The sequence below is a fragment of the Sinocyclocheilus anshuiensis genome, unplaced genomic scaffold (assembly GCF_001515605.1).
Source record: "Sinocyclocheilus anshuiensis isolate Anshui unplaced genomic scaffold, SAMN03320099.WGS_v1.1 scaffold77, whole genome shotgun sequence".
NCBI classification, from domain to species: domain Eukaryota; kingdom Metazoa; phylum Chordata; class Actinopteri; order Cypriniformes; family Cyprinidae; genus Sinocyclocheilus; species Sinocyclocheilus anshuiensis.
Genome location: NW_015537941.1, coordinates 201,637 through 227,700, shown reverse-complemented (window position 1 = coordinate 227,700; position 26,064 = coordinate 201,637). Strand labels below are relative to the sequence as shown.

Genomic DNA, 26,064 nt, shown 5'->3' with positions numbered 1-26,064 from the left:
GCTGATAAAAACATCACAATAATCCACACCACTCCAGTCCATCAATTAACATCTTGTGAAGAGAAAAGCTGCTTTGTATAAAACAAATCCATCAAGACATTTTTAACATTAAATAAGTCCTCTATCCATAATATTGTTTCCTCCTTTAAAAAAGCCACCTGAATTAGGAGTTTACAAGCCAAAACAGATTTGTAAGGGAACAACAGGAAATGGACTTTCCCACTGGAGAAAGCGTTATCATGGATTATGGAGTATTATGGGTTAAGTATTTTGTCCACAAGCAACAGTTTAAAGTTAAAACATCTTAAAAATGGATTTGTTCCTTACAAACATGAAGCTTTTCACTTCACAAGACAATTGGTAGACTGGCACCCATTCACTGCAGAGGATCCACTGATGAGCAAGTAATGTAATGCTAAATTTCTCCAAATCTGATGAAGAAACAAACTCATCTACATCTTGGATGGCCTGAAGGTGAGTACATTTTCAGCAAATTTTCATTTATACTTTAAAGGGATAGTTCACCCAAAAATGAAAATTCTGTCATTAATTACTCACCCTCGTGAGTACATGCGCCATGCCTAGTTTACACTCGGGCCCAGTAGCGCCATACGTATCCCTTCTAGCTTTAACCATAAAAAACAAGGCACGGCGCTTGTGTTCAACACAATCACGCCGGATCTGGGTCAGCGCCGGCGCCGCCACACGCTTGCGTCATGGTACTGTCGTGAACGCGCATCCACAAGTGACGCAGTAGAGACGAAAATGTGGAATAAAGTCATTATTTTTGTTTTCTTTGCGCAAAAAAGTATTTTTGTTGCTTCGTAACATTACAGTTGAACCACTGATGTCACATGGACTACTTTGTCGATCATCTTGGTACTTTTCTGTGCCTTGAACGTGGTAGTTCCCTTGCTGTCTATGGGAGGGTCAGAGAGCCCTCGGATTTCATCAAAATATCTTTATTTGTGTTCTGAAGGTGAGCGAAGGTCTAACGAGTTTGGAACAACATGAGGGTGAGTAATTAATGACAGAATTTTCATTTTTGGGTGAACTATCCCTTTAAGACATGTTTTAGGTCCATTCCAAAAAAAAAGGTTAATTTTTGCCTTAGTATTTTTTAATTGAAAATTATGCAACTTCCGAGGTGGCTTTCCTTTAAAGCCGTTTTCACCTTTATTTTGTTTTTGGATAACGCTAACAAACAGCTAAATAGCTAATTAGGCACTATTTTAGCAAATTACGTTCCATTCCGATATATAACGCCCAATTTCCACTATCAAATCAATTCCCGAAGAATAAAATAGTTTTTTTTTTCTATTAAAATCCTGTTTTAATCGTAAATACATTGCTTTACAGAAGTAAAATTGGTTGCAAAAGGCAATTTGTGTTAAACAAAGTCTGCGTTTTAAGCCGTTTTCACCTTTATTTTGTAATTGGATAACGCTAACAAATAGCCAAATAGCTATTTAGGCACTATTTTAGCAAATTACGTACAATTCCGATATACAATGCCCGATTTCTACAATCAAATCAATTCCGGAAGAATAAAATAGTTTTTTTCTATTAAAATCCTGTTTTAATCATAAATACGTTGCTTTTCAAAAGTAAAATTGGTTGCAAAAGGCAATTCACGTTAAACGAAGTCTGTGTTTTAAAGTACTTCCTCGTCCTCTTGATCCAAACTGTTGTACCTCACCGATAAAGAATCCTTCAGTGACATTTTGTCAGTGCATTTGGAGATTTCCGTAGTGGTGATGTCATCAGGACAACATCTGACGTCATCAGAATCCGTGTGGGATGAGCTCTGTCCGCTTTCTTCGAAACAGATGCTGAGGGCTTCCTGTCGTACAGCGACAGAGCTTTTGAGCGTGAGCGTGAGCGTGTCGATGTGTTTGGCCTCCTCTTCGATTTCTTCTGGAATGGAAGGTGGTAGGCTTTCGATGTCCGAGTTGCTGAAGACGTATCCAGGCAAGGTGGTGTGTATTTGCGAGCCATGCACAAGCGAGCCGACGCTGGGCAGAGCGGCGCAGCGGTACACCCTGCTGGTGAGGAGAGTAGAACTGCGGGTCACTGAGGTCAGCTGGGATTGGACGCTGGCACCGCTGCTGTTCAGGACCGTCCCATAGCGGTAGTTAGCTAAAATGACGGGACCTTTCCAGTCAAATGCAAGCGTCCAGCGGAGCCAGATCTTCCGGATTTCTGTCTGGACCTGGGAGAGAACAATAACGAGCAAAATGAATGTTGTGCGCTGACTTTCTACAAAACCTTTGAAAGGTTGAGAGAAAATGAATAATCACTTTGAATACAAACTTTGCTGAAGTGGCAGTATTTGAAATATTAATGTTGTTCCACACACACTTACCTCTCCATTGCAGAAGCAGTAAATAATGGAGACAAAAAATCCCTGAAAGAGAGCAATAAACACCAGTGAGAAGGACAAGTGTACAGAAAACCTCAACAACACACATAATATAATATCATGAGTAATAGAAAGTTTCTTGCCTAACTTTATTAATTATTTATTATTAATTTGGCTCTTTCTTATACTTAAAAAAAAAAAATAAATAAATTCTGGTTTCTCATTAAAAACTAATTTCTGGTTTCACAGTTTAATTTATTATTAAATATATTTATGATTAAAAAAGCAAACAAAAGAGGAAATATATATATATATATATATATATATATATCATATATTATGTAAACAAAAACTTTAAGTTAAACTAAGTTAAACAAAGTTAAACTTCTTATTCTAACAACAGGTCTTTAAAGTGTTTTGGGCCATTATGCTTTGGCACAGTATCTGTCAAGCAAACTAAAACAAAAAGCACAAAATGGCTTAATCCCTGTTTTCGCAGCGCATTTCAAAGCAAAGCGCACACATTGTTCAGGCGATCAGCTCGTGATCCGCTGTTTTCCACACCTCAGAACGGCTCCGTTCACAGTGAATGAATGCAGTGAACTCCATTACTTATTACATGTGCTGTGAGTTTAGTTTATTCATTTTCATTTATTTTACAGTGCAGTTGTTTTAAGATATATGGCTAATACTGTCATTGTTGTTACTGTTATTATTATAATATTATAATTTGTTTGGCTTCCTAAAACACCAGTGTGAATGTAATTTAGACTGAGACAGTATACCACAAATAAAAAGAGGGTTGAGTCCCCTTTAAAGTTCAATTCACTGACTTTTTTCTGACTTAAGAAACATGTGTTGGAGCTCTTAATTTTGAACTCTCAAAGTGCATTAGACAGAATAATTTAACTTTAAAATTTACAAAATTTTCATTTTTTCCCCCAATTCTTCATTTGTCTTTTTCTCTTTTTAAATATCTCAATAAATATGTGATGCAATCTAGGAAAACCCACCACATGGTGAAATTGTACCTAAATTTGACCTTTTGATACCATATAAAAGCTGGGTTCAAGCCATTTCCAAAACTGTTTTTATTCCGTCCATAGCGTGAACGTAACAAAAGTTATGGCTATCTGAAGTTAGCTGATCACCATGAATTTTGAGGAAAACTAGTTTAAAGAGAGGCAATGAAAATAAAAGCACAACAGTCAAGTATCACATGTAAAAGTCACTTTACTGTGGTAAAAGACTTATTTTAGTCACTGTACATGTTGTAAAAGATACAAAATGACCCCAAGGAGCACACAACACTTGCAAATGTTTGAACATTATGTGTATATCTGTTCAGAAAACATCACAGATTACAGCGTGCAGGCTATCTCCAATTCTTTTCCTGTTCTACTACTCTGGATTTATAATACATAACCAGACACAGTTCAGAACTGTAAGTTGTAGTTTTCAGGGGTTAAAGCAAAAAAATAAATCCTGAGCCCCGAACTTTTTTCCGGGGGCGGGGCGGGGTCTGGGCAGCACATGCAATGACTGTGGCAACTTTAACATTTAAAAGGATACTATGGCAAAGTTATTGCTTATGAGCTATATCACCGCTTATCGACACTTGGGGTGTGACAATACACTTAGCTCACGAGATGAGACAAAATACAGATACTTGGTTCACTAGAACGAGACAATATTTTAATACTATTTTTAAGAAATTTTAAACGACAAAATATTTGTCTTTTAATTACAAAAAGTAAAACAATGCAGTTGTATTTTGAAATATTTTAACTAATCTAGGGCTGTAACTAATGATTATTTTGGTAATCAAGTAATCTACTAATTATTTTGACAATTGAGTCATCTGATATTTTTTAGTAACACAAACAGGCCTGAGTGAAAACCAGGCTTTAGTATGACTATTTATATATATCTGCGTCTGATGCATCTCAGCATCAACTTTTAATTTTTTGTAATTTAAATTTAATTTACAGGAAAGATAGATAGATACACGTCAGCACCATTTTTTTTATTTTTTTTATTTTATTTTAATTTATTTTACCTTTTATTTCACAGGGAATACTGAAAAGCAACAAAAGGGAAAACTTGTGATGAACCTCAACACCAACTTTTATTTTTCATTTTATTTGAACTTTTATTTCACAGTAAAGACAAAAATGAAAGAAAAAAAGCTGATTTTTAATTTATTTGAACTTATATCACAGGAAAGAAAAACAAAGAAAAAGGCTTCTGATGGACCTCAGCACTAACTTTTAATTTTAGTTTAGTTTATCTATTCAATTATTTTGTGAATTGTTTTTTGTTATCTCCCTTAATTCATTCCCTGCGTGCTGTTATTTGTTTCCCACCGTCTACAGATAAGCTGCAAAATGCTTCGGAAATATGAAAGTGCAGTTATTTATCATGCCAGCATGCAAAGGGGCACATCATTATACTTATCACATCACATTAGTGAGCATTGAGAGGCGAAACAGTAGCTGATCAGTCAGGAAGTCACCTGGAATGAGTTGAAGAACAGTTCACAGTACATGCGCAGCTCCCAGCCCAGACCTGTGAACGTGTGTGGCATTCCCACAAACACGATGTAGTGCACGCCGAAAACCAGAACCAGAACCAAAGTGGACTTAGCCAGCTTCCTGTACACACACAGACACATTTTCTGTTTAGAAATATTTGAATACTATATCACACTTGATTAAATCCACAATGATTAAATTCACATCAATATAAAGAAATAATAAACATGAAACTTCAAATTGTAAGGTTTATTGAGAATCAAACACTCAGCAATGATTATTCAACCTGACAACCCCGCCCCCCCCCAAACACCAAGAAAAACCATTTAGAACACCATAGTGACCACTCAGAACACTATAGCAATCTCTCAGATCACTCTAGAAACCACGCAAAACGCCAAAGTAACCAATCAGAACGCCATAAAAACCACCCAAAACACAACACAAAACACCATATAAACCACTCAGAACACCCCAGAAACCACCCAGTAGACCCTAAGCACTACTCAGAACACTACAGCAGCCATGTAGAACACCCTAATAACCGCCAGAACACCATAATAACCACCAGAACACCATATAAACTACCCAGAACACCCTAAAAACCACCAAAATACCATAGTAACCACTCAGAACACCCAAAAATACCAAAACACCATAGTAACCACTAAGAACACCCTAAGAACAACCAGAATATCATATCAACCATGCAGAACACCCTAAAAACCACTGAAAACACCATATCAACCACTCTGAACTCTCTAAAACCACCAGAACACCATATAAACTACACTGAACACCCTAAAAATGACCAAAACACCATAGTAACCACTCAGAACACCCAAAAACACCAAAACACCATAGTAACCACTCAAAACACCCTAAGAAACACCAGAACATCATATTAACCACGCAGAACACCCTAAAAAAACACTGAAAACACCATATAAACCACTCAGAACACCCTAAAACATCCAGAACACCATATAAACTACCTAGAACACCCTAAAAACCATCAAAATACCATAGTAACCACTCAGAACACCCAAAAACACCAAAACACCATAGTAACCACTCAGAACACCCTAAGAAACACCAGAACACCATATCAACCATGCAGAACACACTAAAAATCACCAAAACACCATAGTAACTAACCACTCAGAACACCATTAGAACGACCAGAACACCATATAAACCACTCAGAACACCATAAAAACCACCGGAACACCTTAAAAACCAGCCAAAACATCATATCAACCACTCAGAACACCCTAAAAACATCCGAACACCCTAGCAACCACCCACAAACACAATGCAGTGGGCTCTAAAACCAAAACACGCACAAAACAGTAGGGTTTTGATACCATGGTAAATTGATGGTATTACTATGGAACTTTGAAATACATGGTACACCAAGGTAGTTCCAAAAATATCACAACATTACTGTGGTTTTGGACTTGCCAGCGAGAAAAGCGATAAACAGCCTCCATTTCGGCTCTGAGAGACTGAAATTGAAATGAGAGCGAGACACTGAGAGTGAGAGTCAACGTCTCTCTAAAGGCTGATTTTTACATTACAGGCCAGAAATGAGAAAAGATGAGCTGAGTTTTGAGTCGGCGGCCTTTCTGCTGTTTTCACATCCTCAGATAAAGCATCACAGAAGCAGAGGAGCCCTGCGCTGAGCTCATATCACATGGAGATTGCTTAATTACTTCAAGTTCAGAGCATAAGTCCGACTCTCATTAAAAGTAAAATGCAACTGTGTCCGTTCATCCGTAACGTCTTTAATGGCGTTCATTGCCTGGATTCAATTTCACTGGAGATTATCAAACCCCTATAGGTTTAAAACACTCTCAGCAGTGGCTCTAATACTTTCACACGTGATTAAGATATAATACATATCTACTAATCTATATTTCACTTTATAACAAACTAAACTGCACATCAGTCTATCCCATTTGTATTGCATTCACTTTTTTAAGAATGTTTATTAACAAAATTAACTGTAAACTAAAATGTTACACTGTCAAAAAAATTGTATCGCTCTAGTCTTCATCCTGAATTTCCAATCAAATGGTTAGTGTAGGAAATTGTCACCATTATTTAGTTATAGTTTATAAAATCCACATCTATATAAAGAAATAAGTAACTTGTGGCTCTTATAAACATGGTACCTCAAATTATATTTCTAAATAGGGATGCACCAATACTAAATTTGGCTGATAGCCGATTATTCATAAAGACGTCTGCTGATGCCAATGCCGATACCGATAATTTGGTTTTCTTAAGGAACAAAAATCTCTTCCAACTAATGCTTAATTTGGTACATTCATATTACAGGTTAAAATTAACAACAGAACAAACTATTATATTCAACTGCTATTATTATTATTATATTTTTTTCAGATAATAATCACACTCAAAACTGAATTGTGTACCACTTTACAGCGATCTGTCACTTCACATTTAAGAGCATCAAAGCGTCTTATCAGAAGTAACAAACAACAAAGCTCTTTGTGATTCTTGGATGGGAGTCACTGCGTTAATGGCACTTTTTTAAATAATTAGATTGTGTTAATGCATTATCCCATTAATTTTGACAGCCCTATATTGAGGCACTTTTTTGTCCTCTTGTGATTGACAGGATATAATTACGGTGGCCCAGTAGTGCACAACACAACGAAATCTCAACAACACAACAGAAACAAGCTGTGACACAACGAAATGAGCACAACACAATGAAAACAAGCTGCAACACAGCGAAATCTCCACAACACAAAGGAAACAAGCCGGAACACAACGAAATTAGCACAACACAAAGAAATAAGCCACAACACAATGAAATCTCTACAACACAAAGGAAACAAGCCGCAACACAACAAAATGAGCACAACACAATGGAAACAAGCCATAACACAATGGAAACAAATAATTTCTTTTATCAGTTGATACCAATTATTGGCCGATATATCAGTGCATTCCTATTTATACGGCTTGTTGAGAATCAAGCAACCCACCCAGAACACAATGGCAAACAACCAGATACCCTAGAAACCACCCAGAACATCCGAGCGTCCGGCTAGCAACGACCCAGAACACCCTAGCGTGGTGTAGGAGTTTGGAGTTTTTATGCATATGCACCACTTCAGAACATATAAAATAGTTCTGAGAATCATTAAGGAGCCACAGACAGTAAAACTGTACTTCAGAGGCAAGTCAGAACATTATTAACAAAGACAAGAGGGATTCGCTTGATTTGATCACCGGGCAGCTTTGATAAGAGACTACAGACTTACAGACTGACCTTACAGTCGGTTCCACTCGCAGACTATTAGCCAGAGAGATCCTGTGACTTTTACCCAAAGGCAGACATGCTGGTAATGAAAGCACACACTCTCTCTGTGACTCTCTTTATTTCTCTCGCTCATGTGAGAAAGCCTTTCAAACACCCTCTGGAAAATTACAGTCCTCTCCTGGATATCTCACCAATGATGTCTAAACACTCCACCTTGCCGAAAACAACCACAAGAACACAGGCAAACAGAATCCAGTTGCCATTTCATATATTATGAAGTAACAAATGTACTTTTGGGTTCAGGGAATTGGGTACTGTTGAATTTGCATTTAATTTGTCACTGGAGAAAAAGAATCTCAAGTCCAATATCGTACAGTATAGATTCTCATATGAGGTCATGTACCAGCATAACAATAATTTCATGCACTCACCTGCACTGTTTACGTGTGTCGTATCGCCCCGCATTCGTTTCTCGGATCTTTGTGGCCAGAACTCGTACGATATTCACAAACAGAATAAAATTCAGCTGCAAGAAAGAAGAAGGAAACAGGGGATTTATTTAAAAATATGTTGTTTCATGAGTAATTTGACTAAAGTGTCAAACACATTCGATAAAGAAGTAAAAAAAAAAAAAATATATATATATATATATATATATGTATGTTTAGGGACAGCTATGAAATTACCATTTGCAGGACAATTAAGCAATTTTATTCCAAAATTGTTTAAAATTTATTTTCTACTCTAGACATTAACTGAGATGTGGCAGAAATTACAAAATTCTAATTTTGGATGATTTTAATGAACTAGTGTGAGTGAGAAAAAGTGCAAAAAGTTCCCTAGTTTAACTCATTTTAAAAATGCTCATTTCATTCTGCTTATGTTTTTCCGCTTGGGAATTATTCCATCAATGCGCGAGCTTCTGTCACATCTGAGCTGTGAAAGTTTCAATAGGTTTAAACAGTTTTTTTATATTGTGCTTTACTCTATTTAGACGTCGTAATCAATACAACATAGAAATTGTTAGTCATGAGCGCTAGTGCGCGAATTCATCCATGTGTGTTAAGTCCTAATTTATATGTTTTGCTGACAGGCAGCAAGGACAAAAATACATTTGCATTCTGTCACATAATTACAGTTCTTCCGTTGCGCAACTGTCCAGACATTCTTGAAATCGGAGCTCCGTTACTGTGGAAAGCGCTTATGCTCGGCAAAGCCAATAATTAACAGCATAATGTCTCCGTCTGCCCATCCAGCAGATAAATATATGCATGCAACCGCTAACTGGTCAATCACATTCAGTCGCAGCATGTCAACAAACGACAGCATGCCGCTATCCAAATCAACCTTTTGACACGCCCGATTACGGGACTTTGATGAGCTCTTTCAGTGTGTATCACGTTCGGAGCACGGGGTTGAATTCGGGGTTAATGGGAAGACAGCTGCGTCTCTTAACAACTGCTTTGATGGCACTTTTCACCAATATGGTGCAATTTGGCAGCCCATGAGGCGGTCCCATGTTTTGCAATAAGAATTGATAGATGTGTTAGATAGACTATTATCCAACATACAATTAGTAGTTTGTTTTAAACTTCTCAAATGTTTCTGGCCCACCAACTCAAAAACGGTTGTTTTGGCCTGTCCCATCGCAGCAGTCTCAACCTTCTTGACTGTATCCATCATTTAAATCTTTTTAAATTGTTTAAATCTGCTCATTTTATGATAGTAAAATACATTTTAAGGTCCTTACATAATGTGTTGTTTCAGACTAGTCAAGTCAAGTCAACTTTATTTCTATAGCGTTTAATACAATACAGTTTTTTTTTTCAAACCAGCTTCACAGTAAGAAACAGGAAAATAGCTGATTATTGATAAACATATTTCACATAAATTAAATTACATTTATTTTTATATCTTACAGTAACTGGTAACAGGGTTAAATGGTTGACCTTCAAAAAAAAAGTTTGTTCGCTCTGTCCCTTCTCCGTGTGCCCCTATTATGCCATTTTTAAGGTTGCTAATATTGTTTTATGAGTCTCCTAAAACAGGTTTACATGCATGCAAGGTCAAAAAACACGTTCGTTTTCACAAAAAAATTATTTCATTTTACCTCATTTCTAAATGATTCGTAAACGACTCGTGCGAAGCAGTTCAAAGAATCAGTCTCTCTAAACCCATCCTTTCCGTGAGCCCTCACTGCTGTGATTGGTCAGATGGCGCAGTCCTTTGTGATTGGTCCAGAGCCGTAGAGAGATTGGCTCTGGATTGGTCTACCGCGTACAGCGCGTGTCGGAAATGAAACGCCCATTGCCATGATGGAAGGACAGCCCTGGAGACTTGTCAATACATAGAAAAGATGGTATCGATTGTACCTTACCAATTTGAGCCGGAGTCTGATGATGAAACGGTTGAACTGGCTGATCGACAAGTGACTGATTCGCAAGCACGAATGGAGCAGGACGTTTCTCAGTGGTAAGTGTCAAGTGTTAACAAGTTTGTGGTAATTATAAGATGTGATAAAACAAATTCACTCTCACAGCGTAGGATACAGCGTCTTCTCGACATGATGTTAACCACACGGAAATTTTACTGTTTGTGGGCGGGCAAGTTGGCGATTTAGAACGTGGGCAGACATTATGCAAATGTGTTACTTTGTGACATAGAGCTGTAACAGAATAAGATTCGAATTCCTGATGACTCATTTAGGCGATTGCGAGCCGACTCTTTTTTTTTTGATAGACAATAACTTTATTTATCGTGCACTGTCAGCTTCACAACTTTGCAGATAGTTTATGTTCACATACAGCTACATGACACACTGCATAAAAGGTAATGTTCGAAAAGGCATAATAGGGGCACTTTAAGGCTCTGATGATTTCCTGGTTTAATGAAGCCCCTCCCTCAGAAATACGCAATGGGCTCAGATTGGTTAGCTGGCCCAGTGTGCTGTGATTTGCTAAACCGCCTAGTGCGCGTTCAGAAACGTCACGCCCCTCACCTCAGTGGCGTGTGCGCCGGTTGTATTGTAAACAATGGCGTCGTCAATATTGCTTATCAATTTGAGCCCAAATGAGACCCAGAGAATATTAGTGAAGAGGATCGCACAGAAGCTGTGCAAGCACACGGCTCTTAATGGTATGTTTTTTGTTTGTTGTTGTCACATACTTTTAGATACGCTGTTATTTGTAAATGCTACTGCTTATGTTAGCTTTTAATATACGGTTTTATCCTGATTAAAGCTGTAATACGGCAGAATACATGATTGCGTTGTAGCATTTTTGTAAAGTAATTGTTCATTTTATAACAGTAAGAAGTGTTTGCCAGCAAATATTGCTTGCTACCATGGCAACCGCGTGTGCGTCCATGTTTAACGCTTCTTGTAGCTATGTGAAAAATATCTGTCTGTCTATATACATAAAGTGTATAATTGGAACAGTTCATTGATGGAGTTGACGAGCTAATGTTCTGAATCAGGTGAGAGAGAGAGAGAGAGAGAGAGAGAGAGAGATATGTAGAGACAGAATTGCAATTCATATATGAATAGATTTTTTCACGCACCCCTAGTTTTGACGCCATGGCAGCAACTCTTCCTCTTCTTTAAAGCAGCGCAACATGGCTCCGCCCCCTTTGTTGCATGTTCCCGGGGGCGGGGGTTATGTAAATTTCAGGGTTTGTGATGTCACTAACCCGGAAGGTAGCTCGTTGTAGTCCCTACGAGCCGTTTTTGTAGGCATTAAACCACCATAATGCCATAATTTTACAATATCTACGTTGGCATTGAACTTTCAGTGTCGTAACTTTGCAGATATTGTTTATGCTCAAACAGCAACATTACACACTAACTAAAGTTAAAAAAGTGAAATCACAATCAACCACTCCTTTAACTAAAACTATTACAAAATAAAATTTAAATATTAGATGAAAAATATAAGCTGAAGTTAAGTACTAAAATGACTAAAACCAAAAATAAATTAATGCTAAATAGAAATATAAAAAATCGATAACAAAATTAGTAAAGCTTGAACTAAAATTAAAAATTAAAACATAAAAATGCAAAATTCCAGAAATTGGTATACAATAATATTACAATAACAATTGTACAATTGTAATTGTACAAATTGTACAATTACAATTACAATAACAATAACAAACATGTCTAACAAATAGTTTCTGTTTGTTGGTAAAGTGCCAAGCAACTCACCCCAATTGCTGTCAGTATAGGAACTTGGTAAATCCATTTAATATTGCCAGCGCTCAACTCCCAACACCTTAGGGAGAAAGACAGAGATATTCTAGTACATTTTATATATAGAACAGCTTGTGCATCTCTCTGTGTGTATAACTGTGTCACTTTTTTTAACTTACTGAGAATCTGGATTACGTACGGAAATCTCACCTTACATCCGCCAGCGTTGCCCTGACGACAGCCCAGGTTGATACGAAGAGAGCAGGAACACCTGCGATCACACAAATGAGAAAGTAACAAAAGATATATCAACTGTAATGAAGCATACAAGCACAGAAGCATGTCCGACACTTGCCACAAATTCACCGGAACAACACAATTTTCTATTTGTTTTTTGAACCGATGAGATCCAACAAGTCAAAAGCCTCCTGAAAGTCTCCTTGACCCTCCAGACCATAAATTAAATGTAAAGTTTATCGTTTCTGTGCTGACACAAACAAAACTGAAGGTTTCCGAACAATCCTCTCACCTGCTATTGGCCAAAAAAAAATATATATTATGACCATATTTATATTTTTAAATATAGAAATATAAAATGAAAAATGACATAAAATGAAAAATATATTATTATTATTATTATTATTATTATTATACATTTATGTATTAAAATTTAATGAGTTTTGTATAATTATTACATTTTTTCCTGCCATATTCAGAAAAATGAATATGATTACACACACATATGTATGTATAATATGATTACACACGCATATATAAAATATATTGTTTATAATTTATATAAAATATTCATAATATATACATAATATACTTATATAGAGTTATACATAATATACTTATATAGAGTCTATATAAAGTTTTACATATACAGTGGTATATATAATTGCCTCAAAAAAATTGTTATCATAAAAACGAAATACTGATGGTTTATTTACAGCTGCCACTGCGCATTATATGGCGATAGTATTTTAATATCGAGAAAATTACACTTCGACTTCCAGATGTTAATAATCTGGCTATAAAAACCACACTGAGAACAAGACCCAGTGGGCACTGATTTATGATGATGTGTCTCCCTAAATACTGAGTTTATTAATTATGAAAAAGCCAAAAGCAAACCTCCGCAACAAGTTCCAGCAATGTGTTTTTGATCTGATGTTTCAGAGTGTTTGAATATGAAAGTTTAACCCTCATTAGGTGGTTACTCTCCCACAAACACATCGATGCCAGGAACATTAATTATGCATTATTGATTAATATGTTCGGAAGATCAATATGCTGCTTAAGTAACGCACATTATCAGTGACTTCAGAGCTGTTGACTCTCGGCTCTGTGTCATTGTTGGTCTGTTTAAAGTAGGACAAACATGTTTGGGCTTCTCTGTCGTTTGGCTTTCAACAAAGTATCTAAGAATGCGGGAACCTTCCCAAAAGTATTTGCACATAAAAGGTGTCTGTTTGGCTTTCCTGGCGAATATTATGAATCAAAAATAAAGTATGAATAAATAAGGTTTTAAGTAAGTGTTGCCGACTCAAAGGACACCAAAACGATTCGACTGAGATTCTTGAAGGCAGACGTAACACAAGCCTCAGATGAGAATTATCATAACAAGCTGTGAAATTGGCTACGTTACATCTGGGCAGGGTAAAATAAACAATGTTTAAAAACAAAATCAAGCGTTGATTGATCTTAACATGTGCACTTACCCCACCCTATGAGAGTGAAACCCCAAAGATATTTGGAGTCTGAGAAGAACGCCATGAAAATGAGACTGTGAAGGTACAGGCCCTCCACTAGGATCCAGTAGTAGTTGGTTGCCAGGAAATAAATGAAGAACAGGACTGTGATCTTGCAGCCAACCTGAAAGTACAAACAATGCTGGCTTCAGCCAATCAGAATCCTCAAACCGTGAGCATTCAGCCAAACACAGCACGACCGTTAATTATTATGCAACCTTATAGTTGGAATGAATGTATTTACAAGATGAACTTGCATGAATGCCACCACAAGAGCTATAAAGTCCAATTAAAAAAAAAATGTCATTTTCTTACGCGAGTTTATATCTTAATTGCGAGTTTATATCTCACAAGTCTGACTTTATAACTTGCAATTTCGAGTTTATATCTAACAATTCTTTAAAAAGGTCAGAATTGCAGAGTTTATATCTAACAATTCTTTAAAAAGGTCAGAATTGCAATGTGTAAGCCATAAATTGTCTTCTGAGTAAACCTGAATATATTAAGCAACCTAAACTAAATTTTTCTGAGGCAATAAGTTTGCAGAATTGTTTTCGGGTAATATTAACATTTTGGAATTTATAGTGTAAAAATTCACAATTACCTATTTTATTTTTTGTTCAGTGGCAGAAATGGGCTTTCATAGTACAGTATATTGAGTTGTGACCGCCGTTTTTAAATTTTTGGCGTGACCAGACATGGTCATTCATATAGTTGCTACAATTTATTGTTGTTAAGGTCCACATTAGCAAAATTTCAGCGAAAAAATGTTAGTGATTATGTAATGTATAATGTAGCAATGCATGAAGCAAATTCTGTTATTCAACATGCTGAATTCACTTGACCAACTTAAACCCGATGTAAAATTTGTGCTAGGAAGTCTAAAGCGAAATTCCAGAACTTGTGGATTCCTATTGAAATGACTGGATTTCGTCAATGAAAATTCGCAGAATAGAGTTAAATATGGCCACACTTTAAATGTTAACCTCGATAACAAAAAACATTTTTCAATTTCATCAACAATAACAAAGGCGCAAAAAAGACGCATTGTGAAGATTAGTAAACTTTTAATTTAAACATGCTGTTGCTGAAAACATGACGAAAAATTACACATTAAAACATTAACAATGCACTAACAATATTTTTAGAGAAAATATTTTTTTTACTTTCATTTGAAAAAGAAACTCATACAATCTAATTTATATAAATTATTTGTACAAATAATTTGCATTTTGTGTACTATTGATGAAAAAAATATCAAAATTAATCAGAAAATAGTGCTCATTTAGCTGCATTTATGAGGTGAAAAAAAAAATACATTTCCCATCATTTCTAGTAGTTCAACAGGTAATTGTAAAATACACTGATGCAGTATTAAATTCACATTTGCTGCACTCCTCATTTTGCTGCATTAGTCCTGAAAGCCTCCAACCTTTATCTTGAAGTGAATGGTAACAAATGCACATTTAATTTAAATCAATTGAATGCACATCACTTCATTATTACGGCCTCAAGCTCATATAGAACATTCCAGGAGCACTTCAAGCCTGCAACAGTCTCTAATGCATTTCAAACAGTGCAATTTATTGTTAAAGCCTGTGCAGCGCAAGAACGAATTAATCTTGGATGACCAAAAAACACTCAACCCATATCATATTAATTTAACTAAAGTTAATTTAAGTAATTTTAGCCAAAACTAGTTGCTGAAAAAAAAAATCAATGTAGCTCATTCACTGCACTCACATACTGAGTCTTGTCAAGCGGGGAAATGGAGACGGTGCTGATGTTGTCCATTAGCATGGTGTCGTACTCCTGTAGCACACCATTAGCGTACACCACTCTGTCTTTCACGAAGATGCTCACCGCACGCAGCATGAAAGACACAAAGAGGTGCATGTGGATGTAGTTTCTGGTGCAGTGGAGACGCCTGGAAGACAAAAGAGAGAAAATTTCAGCTAATCGCAGGGGAATCTTTTCAGTTTTGTCGTTTTTCCCCTTCAAACCAGCATGAATAAATGTCATATCCGCCACATTTCAAATTACCATTCATTCTGTTCTGGAAATGGTGGTCGTGGAAATGAAATTTAGAATATTTATGGAATAAAAAGACCATCTTTTTGTCTTGCTAAGGCTAATATTATCCTAAATACACACAATTAAGTCATTTTCTTTTTGCATAATTTGACAAAATCATAGTTTTATTGGAAATTATGCACAGTAAAGATATTCTGTTCACAACTGACATATATTTAATCTCAAACTCTTAATTGACAGTTGTCTTCTTGGTAACCAAGTAAACTAAAAATAAATGAATGAATTAATTAATGAATATTGTTTGTTGTGATGGATTTATTTTTTTTTTTCAGAAATTGATATAAATAATTTACAAAAAAATATTTAAATATGTTATGTCTATTTCACTCTGTTTATATTATCAATTTAATAATTAATACTTTCATGATTTTCTCACTTTTCATATTTTAAGATTGAAAGTCTGGGGCTGAAAAAGGTCTATAGCAATAAAATGACGCTTGAAAAGTAAAAAAAAAAAAAATAAATATGGTAAAGTTTTCAAGACAGTTTTGAGTTGACCTTCATATTAGTGTTATTTTAGTACTTTGGTATACTATTATAGCTTTTTTTTTTGGTATTTTCAATAAGATTTTTAGATTTTGTTTTTATTCTAATTTTTACATTATTTTTCATTTATAGTTTTTTTTTTTTTGTAATTGTGTTATGTGCTTTTGTCATTTTTATTAGTTTCCCAAAAATATTTTTTAATTGTTTTAATTTATTCTTAGTCATTTTGTTATTTGTCATTTTTATTAGTTTGTATTAAGATTTCATTTTTAGTTTTAGTTTACTTTTAATTTTTTATTACTTAAAACTAAATGAAAATGACAAAATTTACCTTGGCTGAAAATATTATTGTTTAAATATTTTATTTCAGTTAATGTTTATTTTATTTTAAGTAATTAAAATGTTTTCTGTGGTTTTAATTTGGCTAGGTTTATTAAAAAAATATATCATAATAATCATGCATAAACGTGGAACCAATAACATCCTTCAGTGAAGCCTTTTAATTAGAAAAAGCAAAGTACAAGATGTTCAGTTATAGCAGAAACTCAGTGGGGAACTCTTCAGCTAATTTAATGTCTGAGGGTCTTTAAAGATGAAGACCTGGTCTGTAATATGTTTGCTTGCTGTGCAACCTGCTAATGAATACATGGAGTTATTAGTGTTTCTTTAACTTGCTGTGTGGAACCAAAGTATTCTGGGACCAATGTTCAATTACCGAAAGTATCCAATGATGAAAATGGCCACCAGCAGCGAGCTGAATGACACCGCATAGCCGACTGTGTACATGATGTGCAGCCGCTCGAAAAAGTCCCTCTGGAAACACAACAACACTTGAGTCATCTCATCGAATGCAACTCGACATCCTAAACATTTCCAAAGACTTCTCACTTGATAAAAAAGGGGCATTTGAAACTATATAAGCAGCTTTACAGCTTTGCGTTTAAAGACAACAACCCAACCACATCTCATTGGACCGTTGTTATCAAAAAGTAACTCTTGAATGATTTTGAAACTTGTCAATAAGACACCTCAAACTCTTCCAGCCTGTTTAATTGGACTTACTTTGCCCTTTTCAATGCCTGGAGCCAAGAAACGCAGACAGTCTGAATAATTGACCCAAGTTCTGTTCTCCACTGATACCCACGATCCATTCAAGTCGCAATGACGGTATGCAAATCCTGCGAAAATGAAGAAACAGAACAATCTGACTAGACATTGTTGTAAAGAAACTGGGAAATTTGTTCAAAGAAGTTTCGCAAGTACCGTTGTGGTTGAAGTCGTACACGTAGCTGGGACACGGCACTTTGGTGACCGTTCCTGGAGAACCTTGAGGCCAGCAAACCAACCCGTCCCATCCAGGAGAACAGACCTCATCTGTGTACAAAATGTGTAAACCACAATCACACTTCGTAGGGTGGAAATGCGATCTCAACAAAGTCTGGAAGTTACGATTCCTGTCGGAGGAAAATCACAGATGAAACTGCTTTAACATCTCAACTGTTTCTCCTAGCAGTGAAACTAAAAAGAGAGTGAATGGATTTTTTGGCAAACATTTTCTGCTTCTTTGGTTCTGGTTCCAATTTCCCTAAACAATTCCATTTCATTAATGGTCCCATTAACGATTCTTTTAGTACCTTTGAGAAAGAAATCCAAAAAAAAACTAACAGAAATCCAATTCCACTGCCAAATAACGAAATAATTTTAATAAAAACATTTAAATTTATGCATAGCAGATGCCTTTATTCTTATAAGAGCCAAGAATATTCATAATACACAATGCCAAGTTCATTAGGCAACTAGATTAGCAAGCAAGCTAGAGAAGATGAGAAATGCAGATAAGAAATAGAGTAAAAATGTACAGAGAGATAATAAATATGCATATTGCCTTAACCTTCTCGAGTCTCAGATATCATGCTTGCTTCTCAGAAAATATCTCAACAATATCAGCTCAGATTTGTCAGCAGTCAGAGAGAATATCATCATATAACAATTTCAATGTAGCAGCACTATATGTACAATACAGTGTGTCAACAATACTCTAATACTGTATGTTTCCTTTCTAGGAAAGGAGAAACATGCTAGGAGAAACATCTAAGACTAAGTAGTGACACATACTGAAAAAAAAAATTGGGAAGTAATTGTGTTAAATTGAATTGTCCTCACAAGCTGCATGCAAAAGCAAACACGACATTGCAGTCTGATTCACAAACAAATTATTCTTATAACCGGCTTTTTTTAGTGACTCAAAAACACAAAGCACCACTATATTCTTTTTAGTAAATCAGAAACATACAACAGGACCAGTATATGGCAATTCTGAAACAATTGACTCTTATGAGTCGCTTCTTTTCAGTGAATCAGAAACACACAACGGGACCAGCGTATGGCATTTCTGACACAAATGACTCTTATGAGCCAGTTTTTTTTAGTGAATCAAAAGCATATGATATGGTGAATCCAAAGCAACTGACTCTTATGTGTCGGTTCTTTTTAGTGAATCAAAAACATACAGCAGGACCAATGTACGGTGATTCCAAGGCAATTGACTCTTATAAGTTGGTACTTTTTAGTGAATCAGAAACACACAATGGGAACAGTGTATGGCATTTATGAAACAAATGACTCTTATGAGCCAGTTCATTTTAGTGAATCAAAAGCAATTGACTCTTATGTGTCGGTTCTTTTTAGTGAATTAAAAATATACAACAGGACCAATTTACGGAGATTCCAAAGCAATCGACTTTTAGTTCTTTTAGTGAATCAGAAAGACACAACGGGACTAGTGTACTGTATGGAGATTTTGACACAAATAGGCTGTTTTTAGTGCCGATTCCAAATGATTACTGATTCTGAAATAAATCTGTCTGAAACACTGCCCTTACAGTAACATATGAATTGGAATCGAATCGGTAATCTGTATACCCAGCCCTATTCCAGTCGAAATCGTGGATAGATTCTCGAACGGCAGAAATTAATTCTGCATGTGTTTCATTGCTGGTCCGTTGCTCACTCAAAACTGAACCTAATTAAAACCATTAAGAGTCCCTCGGGGAATGTCTAATGTAATTATAGTTTCTTTGGTAACCGACGATAACAGGGTCATCTTAAGTGAGATTTGACATCTCACGTTCTCAGACTTTATAACTGCGACAACAATGCTTTCATCGAAGCATAAAAGCTCTATTTGCCTCAGCAATTTTCACACATTTTCCAACATGACAACTAACTAAGCTCCACAACAAAAGATGCATTATTAATCAAATACATCATGCTACTCTGCGTTTGAAAACAGAAGCTTTCAAGAAAATGAAGAAGAATATTAATTATAATCTTGCAAAGTGAACATGATGTATTATGAAAGGAATATCCTCAAAACCATGTATGGTTTATCTTTCCTTCCGGCTCATTGATTTGACACTGTTGTACATTTTCATTCTAAGTGCAAGTATTCCGTGAAACATTGATCTAAACCCCCGCAGATCAATGTGGGAAAAGGGCAGAGTCTCTGTTTGGAAGCACCAACCGGTCAATTCCTTGAAGAAAGAAGAGAGGGTTTGCAGTGCTAAAAGAGCATGATGCTATTTGGAAACTTTATTCAGAGTGAGTGAATCAGTACAGCTAAATTCAGCATGGTGGTTTGCTGAAGAGGGTTGAAAGAAAGAGCAACAAAATGTGCATTATATCTATTTGTAGATTTCAATGGTCATTGGGGTGAGATGTCGTTTTTCACACTGACTTCAGATATGTACAGGTACATATGTGGCCTTGGACCACAAAACCAGTCATAATTTTTTAAAATTAAGATTTAGCCGAATAAATAAGCTTTCAATTGATGTATGGTTTGTTAGGATAGGACAATATTTGGCCGAGATACAACTATTTGAAAATCTGGAATCTGAGGGTGCAAAAAAAAATAAATATTGAGAACATTGCCTTTAAAGTTGACCAAATGAAGTCCTTAGCAATGCATATTACTAATCCAAAATTAAGTTTTGATATATTTATGATAAGAAATTTACAAAATATCTTCATGGAACATGATCTTTACTTAATAAACTAATGCTTTTTGCAATAAAAGAAAAATGGATAATTTTGCCCCATGCAATGTATTGTTGGCTATTGCTACAAAGATAACCGTGCTACTTATGACAGGTTTTGTGGTCCAGGGTCACATATGGGGTGAATTCAGGTCAATTGGGTCACTTTTTGCCATTGAGATGACTGGAAAAAATGTAACAGAACAGTAATATCAGAGCCCACACATAATAAATAATATTATCTTGAATATTCTGAGAACGTTCCGAGAGTTGCCATGGCAAATGAAGGTTCAGTGAGAACATTCGACAACTTGATGCAAATGACAACGGCTACACTCGAATTAACTCTAATAACCAATATTAGCAAATGTTGTCAAACAAAGGAGACTTTTGTATAGCCTTCATGTTTACTGTGCACAAATATCCAAATGAAAAGAAAATGACTGCAAACATAAACCTTTAATAAAAGCCATTTTTACAGCGGGTTAGAGATTTTAAAATGTAATATCTGGTGGGTGCTTTATAATTGGGTTCGGAAATAAAGTACCCTACAATTGGCGTGTCTGTATGAAAGACATACATAGGCTTATGCGGTTTATGCAACAGTTCATTCTGGTCCTTGAATATGATTAACTGAGCGGCGTTTCAAGAGTGCTTATCCAGCTTATTTTTTAATGTAAGAGTGAATGTGCGACACTTCCGGTGTCATTCGCTTCCAGTTATTTTACCTGTACAGAAACAATGCACTATGCTGCTTGATATTGTTGGTATTTGTTACCATATTATTTCAATTCAATGTCATAATTTGAAAAATGTAATAGGTTACAGATTACAACTTACCCTATGTAAAATGTAATCAGTAGTGCAACTACTTCAATTACTTTATTAAAGTAATGTAATTGATTACATTTGATTACTTTTTGATGACTTTTCTAAATTTCTAATGAATGTTTTCAACTGTTAATCAGTTTCAAACATTTAAACCAGATAGGGTTAACCTTACATTAATACTCAACACTGATTACTGTCAGACTCTCACAATCCTTCATCACTTGAATTAAAATGATAATATTTTAATTTTAAAGCACATCCACCACAAAATCAGACTTTAGCACCTCTTTTTTCTTTGAGATCCTTCTGAGGTAAAATACAGATTTGAAATCATAACAAGAAATAGTTTAATAGCTATGATACGGTTTTTGAAATCAAATCTTTGCATAGAAAACACTGGCAAAATGGAATTAATTGTGGTTCTGAATGAATAATTTGTTTGAATGATTCATTGACTCAACCACAATACCAATGTCCATTCCTATGCTATCTCATGATCAATTTGTACATATTTTACCAGGTGGCTAATTCATGTGAATGCGAATGACCTCACTCATAAGATTTTAGAAAAAAAATCACACTTATTTTACGAGGTGGCTAATTTGTAGGAATTCATACGAAGGACCACCCTAACCCCGCCCCTAAATCTACACGTTACGATAAATCATACAAAATCGTATGAGTGATGTCGTACGAATTCGTACAAATTAGCCACCTCATAACATACGCACGAATTGGTCACGAGACAGCGTTGCCCAGAAACAAACATGGGTCTTGTGGTTGAGTCAATGAATCATTCAAACAAATGATTTGTTCATAAACACAATTCATTCTGGTCTTTCTTATTTTAAATAATGGTTAAGGTTAAAATTCTTACACCACACAGAAACTTTTCTTAAATATATAAAAAAAAAACACTTTAGAAAGGAAAAGTAGCTGATAAAATATTGTCTAAAGCATAATTTAATCAACACTAAAGTCTTGTTTATTGAACTGTTGAATAAATGCAGCTTATCTTTTGGAACCCAGTTGTAAGTAAAACAAAGATTATTGGAGTACGTCTTTCTACTTCAACATTTGACATTTAATTCAATGTGTTACGTGATGTTTCTTTGTAACTATTTGTTGAGTGAAAATTGCTTCAAAGTAAATCCTACACCATTTTTGCATGCCAGCATTTTGGTGGTGTTTTGGAGAATCAAACACCTATCAAATTTTCTTCAGAAAATTCTCTCTGTAATTATTGAATTACATTTTTACACAAACTCATTGACATCAATGTATTTTCTATTGGCAAAATCTGTTAGCACGCCATTTGTGCTTGTTGGGTTTGAAAATATTCATCTGTATTGGATATGACACCAGAATGTGTTCGATTATTAGATGATAAGAAGATTTTGTTGGATAAACTGCAGGATATAACAAGATTTGAGCTCGGAACATGTATAATCCTGTGCAGCTGAATGGAAGAGTCTCAATTCACAAAAGCATTTATAGTTCAGTGAATTTTTTTTTAATAGGTGTGAGGAGCCATCACTGAGTTTCATGTCTCTCTGATGATTCACATACAGTATGCTTGAATCATCTACTTGAATCATCAAGTTCTTAAATCATACCTTCCTCTGCATCCTAATTCAGAATTACGCAGGTAACCAGGACGCTTTCGCCATCTTAACTTGGTATGCCTAGTCACACAATCAGCCAACACATGGTTAATGCTAGAACCAACATGTATAAATGAAGAAGAAGGGGAAAAAAACAGGAAAATTGGAAGAAAAACAATAAATGTGCATCAGCTTCTGTAAACAGCAGGGTGACTCACAAGCCGCACTACACCATTAATCTGTGACATCACGAACTCCCTTCAGAGTTCAAAAGGATTGGATTGGATGTACATAAGTGGAGTATTTTTGCTGCGGCACATCCGAAAGCAATTGCACTTCAAAAGTTTCAGTACATTTGCAGCCTTTATTTGGAGTAGGTTTTACAAGAAAATCCTATTTCAGTCTTTTTTCTCCAAAATGACATATTTAATTGAATGTGTCATTTCTTTGTAATGATTTATGAAATTTATTAGCAACTTCTGAGTGAAAAATGTTTCAAAGTAAATCCTACACCAGTGTATTCTTGCTCAGCAGTGATGATGCATGAAGAATCCTGTTGGGATTCAAACCCACAACCTATTGGTTACAAATCCAGTTTTTTAACAACATACTCCCAGCTTGCATTTAAGCTGGAAAACTGTCACCTTTATGTCATTTACTGTAAAAAATCAATCAAATTGGATCAAACAGAAGAGCCTGCGGGTGTTGCAGCTAGAATTAAAACTTGATAACCATTTATGAATGCATATTTGCCATTTAACTGAACTGAACTTCGGACTGGTGGTGGTGCTTTTTTGGTCATTCAGTGTTTCTGTAAAAAAAAAATACAATAAATTGGGGGGGGAAAAATAAAAAATACTGATAAGATAATGATATGAATTAATAAGAACAATATAAAATGCACTAAGGATTAATGGGCTACTGGATTCATGAATATTAATCAGGTTGTGTGCATTCGCTCGAACTGATTTGCTGAAATCAAAACAGGGACGTTAATAGGTGAGCACCAGCCAATGAGATTGCCGTTTGCGCATTAGTTAATCAGGTTGTGTGCATTCGCTCGAACTGATTTGCTGAAATCAAAACAGGGACGTTAATAGGTGAGCACCAGCCAATGAGATTGCGTTTGCGCATTAGTTCCGCCCACTACCGGAGAAAGGAACTCCGTTAATTTGACCATTCAAAATCCATTCAGATGAACTGAAAAACAGCACAGATCGCTTGACAGAGAGTGAAACTCTGATGCGCTCAGTCAGAGTGTTCTGTGAGTGAAAATATATCTGTGCTACACTTATACTTAACCTCCAACTCACACACTGGCGAGTAAAATCTGAGAATTTATTAGCAATTGGCTAATATTAGACATCATTTAGTCGCCCAGAGTAAGATTTAGTCGCATATGCGAGTGATTTACTCGCAATGTAGAGGGTTGTGTTGTTATAATTAAACGGAGCCAACTTAAAAAGCGACGAATCCATCACAGCTGAGATCGATATCCTTGAATCTGCATCAAATTAAATGAAAAGCAGACACATTTTTTTTCTTTTTTTTCCACTAGTGCCATCATTTGGACTCCACTGCATATGCTGAGATGCTTATATGAGTGGGCAGATATAGATGTTATATGACTGCAAGGTAATTCAGTATCTAAATAGAGCCTCAAAGCAGAGAGACCAAAGACACTTGGACAGGACCAAGACAGATTCAAGCTCAGAAACCACATGAACCAATTAAAGATCTGAGATTCTTCAGTTGAAACGAATCTTGGTTCTCTCTGGTGGCAGATTTCGACAGAAGTCCTCTAAACAGATTCTAATGTCACATTCTGTTCCACGGATTATGCGTCAGATGTGAATTCACATATAAAAGGCTTTTAAACTAATGAACAAATGAACTAATGACATAAATGTGTTTTAGTGTGAGTGACCTTCATCTTGATCCCTCATATTTCTATCAGTTATGCAAATGATCTATCCTCTCGGTTCCCACTGAACATCACATTAGAGAGAAAAAGGTTCAGAGGACCAAACAGAATCCACAGGTGAGGTCTTACCAGCAGGATTGTGTTCGGAGATGTTCTGAAGGCACTGCAGTTTGATGTCGTACAGCAGGAGAACCTGCTCCTGAGCTGTTAACCCCACTTCAGGGTCCACATGCTGCCCGGAGACAAAAACAGAGACATTGATTGTCTGACAGTTTGACTCAATTATTTTAGATTTGATTAGAAACCATCCAATCAGATGATTTGGAGGTGTCTTGGAGTTCCAAAGCCACCAGCAGACCTTCAAAGCTTCATCATGAAGAGCATCAAGAGATTTGCATTTAATAATAGAATCCTTTTGTAATTTTTTCAAAACTAAATCCAACAATTTATCCCTCAGATTTAGCAATATGCCAACTATTTCTGCAATATTTCATACAATTATTTCATATTTGTATATTTATGTCATATTTGTAACATCTGACTTTACATATATGACCTTACAATGTTAATCAGTTAAGCTTAAAATGGTTTATGAGGTAAAATCTAAATTAAGTGGCTTATTTAAGTCAAAAATATGATTTAAAAGGACTGAATTAACCTGACTACGTTAGGTTACGTCGTTGACAAGGATTTTAAGAGTTAAATACGATAGAAACATTTTCTATTGTCGGTTTTCACAAAGAACCTGATAGGAAGCTAAACATTTAGATCTGTCAAGAGTTATTAAGTTAAAAGAATTAATAAATGTGTTGGGCTTCAAATTGAAATACAAACATTAAGTTGAGGTGAAATGAGGATGAAAAAATGCAATAAATTGTTTATTCATCTTACCTGTGCTTCGACTGAAGTGCCAAGCAAAACTTGGACAAATATCCACAGTATTATAATCCACAT

General features: G+C 35.6%; 1 protein-coding gene across 1 annotated transcript; it reads right to left on the bottom strand.

The window, feature by feature from the left end:
- Window positions 1-1,654: 1,654 nt before the first annotated feature.
- On the bottom strand, window positions 1,655-26,064 carry LOC107663669 (parathyroid hormone 2 receptor-like). The gene is made up of 13 exons (XM_016453933.1): window positions 26,002-26,064; window positions 25,240-25,342; window positions 17,978-18,088; window positions 17,777-17,892; window positions 17,430-17,527; window positions 15,878-16,061; window positions 14,105-14,258; window positions 12,591-12,651; window positions 12,396-12,462; window positions 8,626-8,720; window positions 4,878-5,016; window positions 2,366-2,407; window positions 1,655-2,212 (listed from the first exon to the last, which is right to left on the bottom strand). The coding sequence occupies exons 1-13, from the start codon at window positions 26,062-26,064 to the stop codon at window positions 1,655-1,657; spliced, it is 1,791 nt and encodes a 596-aa protein (XP_016309419.1).

Bases quoted from the DNA above. Each gene is read 5' to 3' on its own strand.
- LOC107663669 (XM_016453933.1), bottom strand. From the start codon at position 26,064: ATGTGGATTATAATACTGTGGATATTTGTCCAAGTTTTGCTTGGCACT. The intron at 12,463-12,590 runs GTGAGATTTCCG...TTTCTCCCTAAG, and splicing joins GCAACGCTGGCGGATGTAAG to GTGTTGGGAGTTGAGCGCTG. The intron at 8,721-12,395 runs GTGAGTTGCTTG...TCTTTCTTGCAG, and splicing joins CTATACTGACAGCAATTGGG to CTGAATTTTATTCTGTTTGT.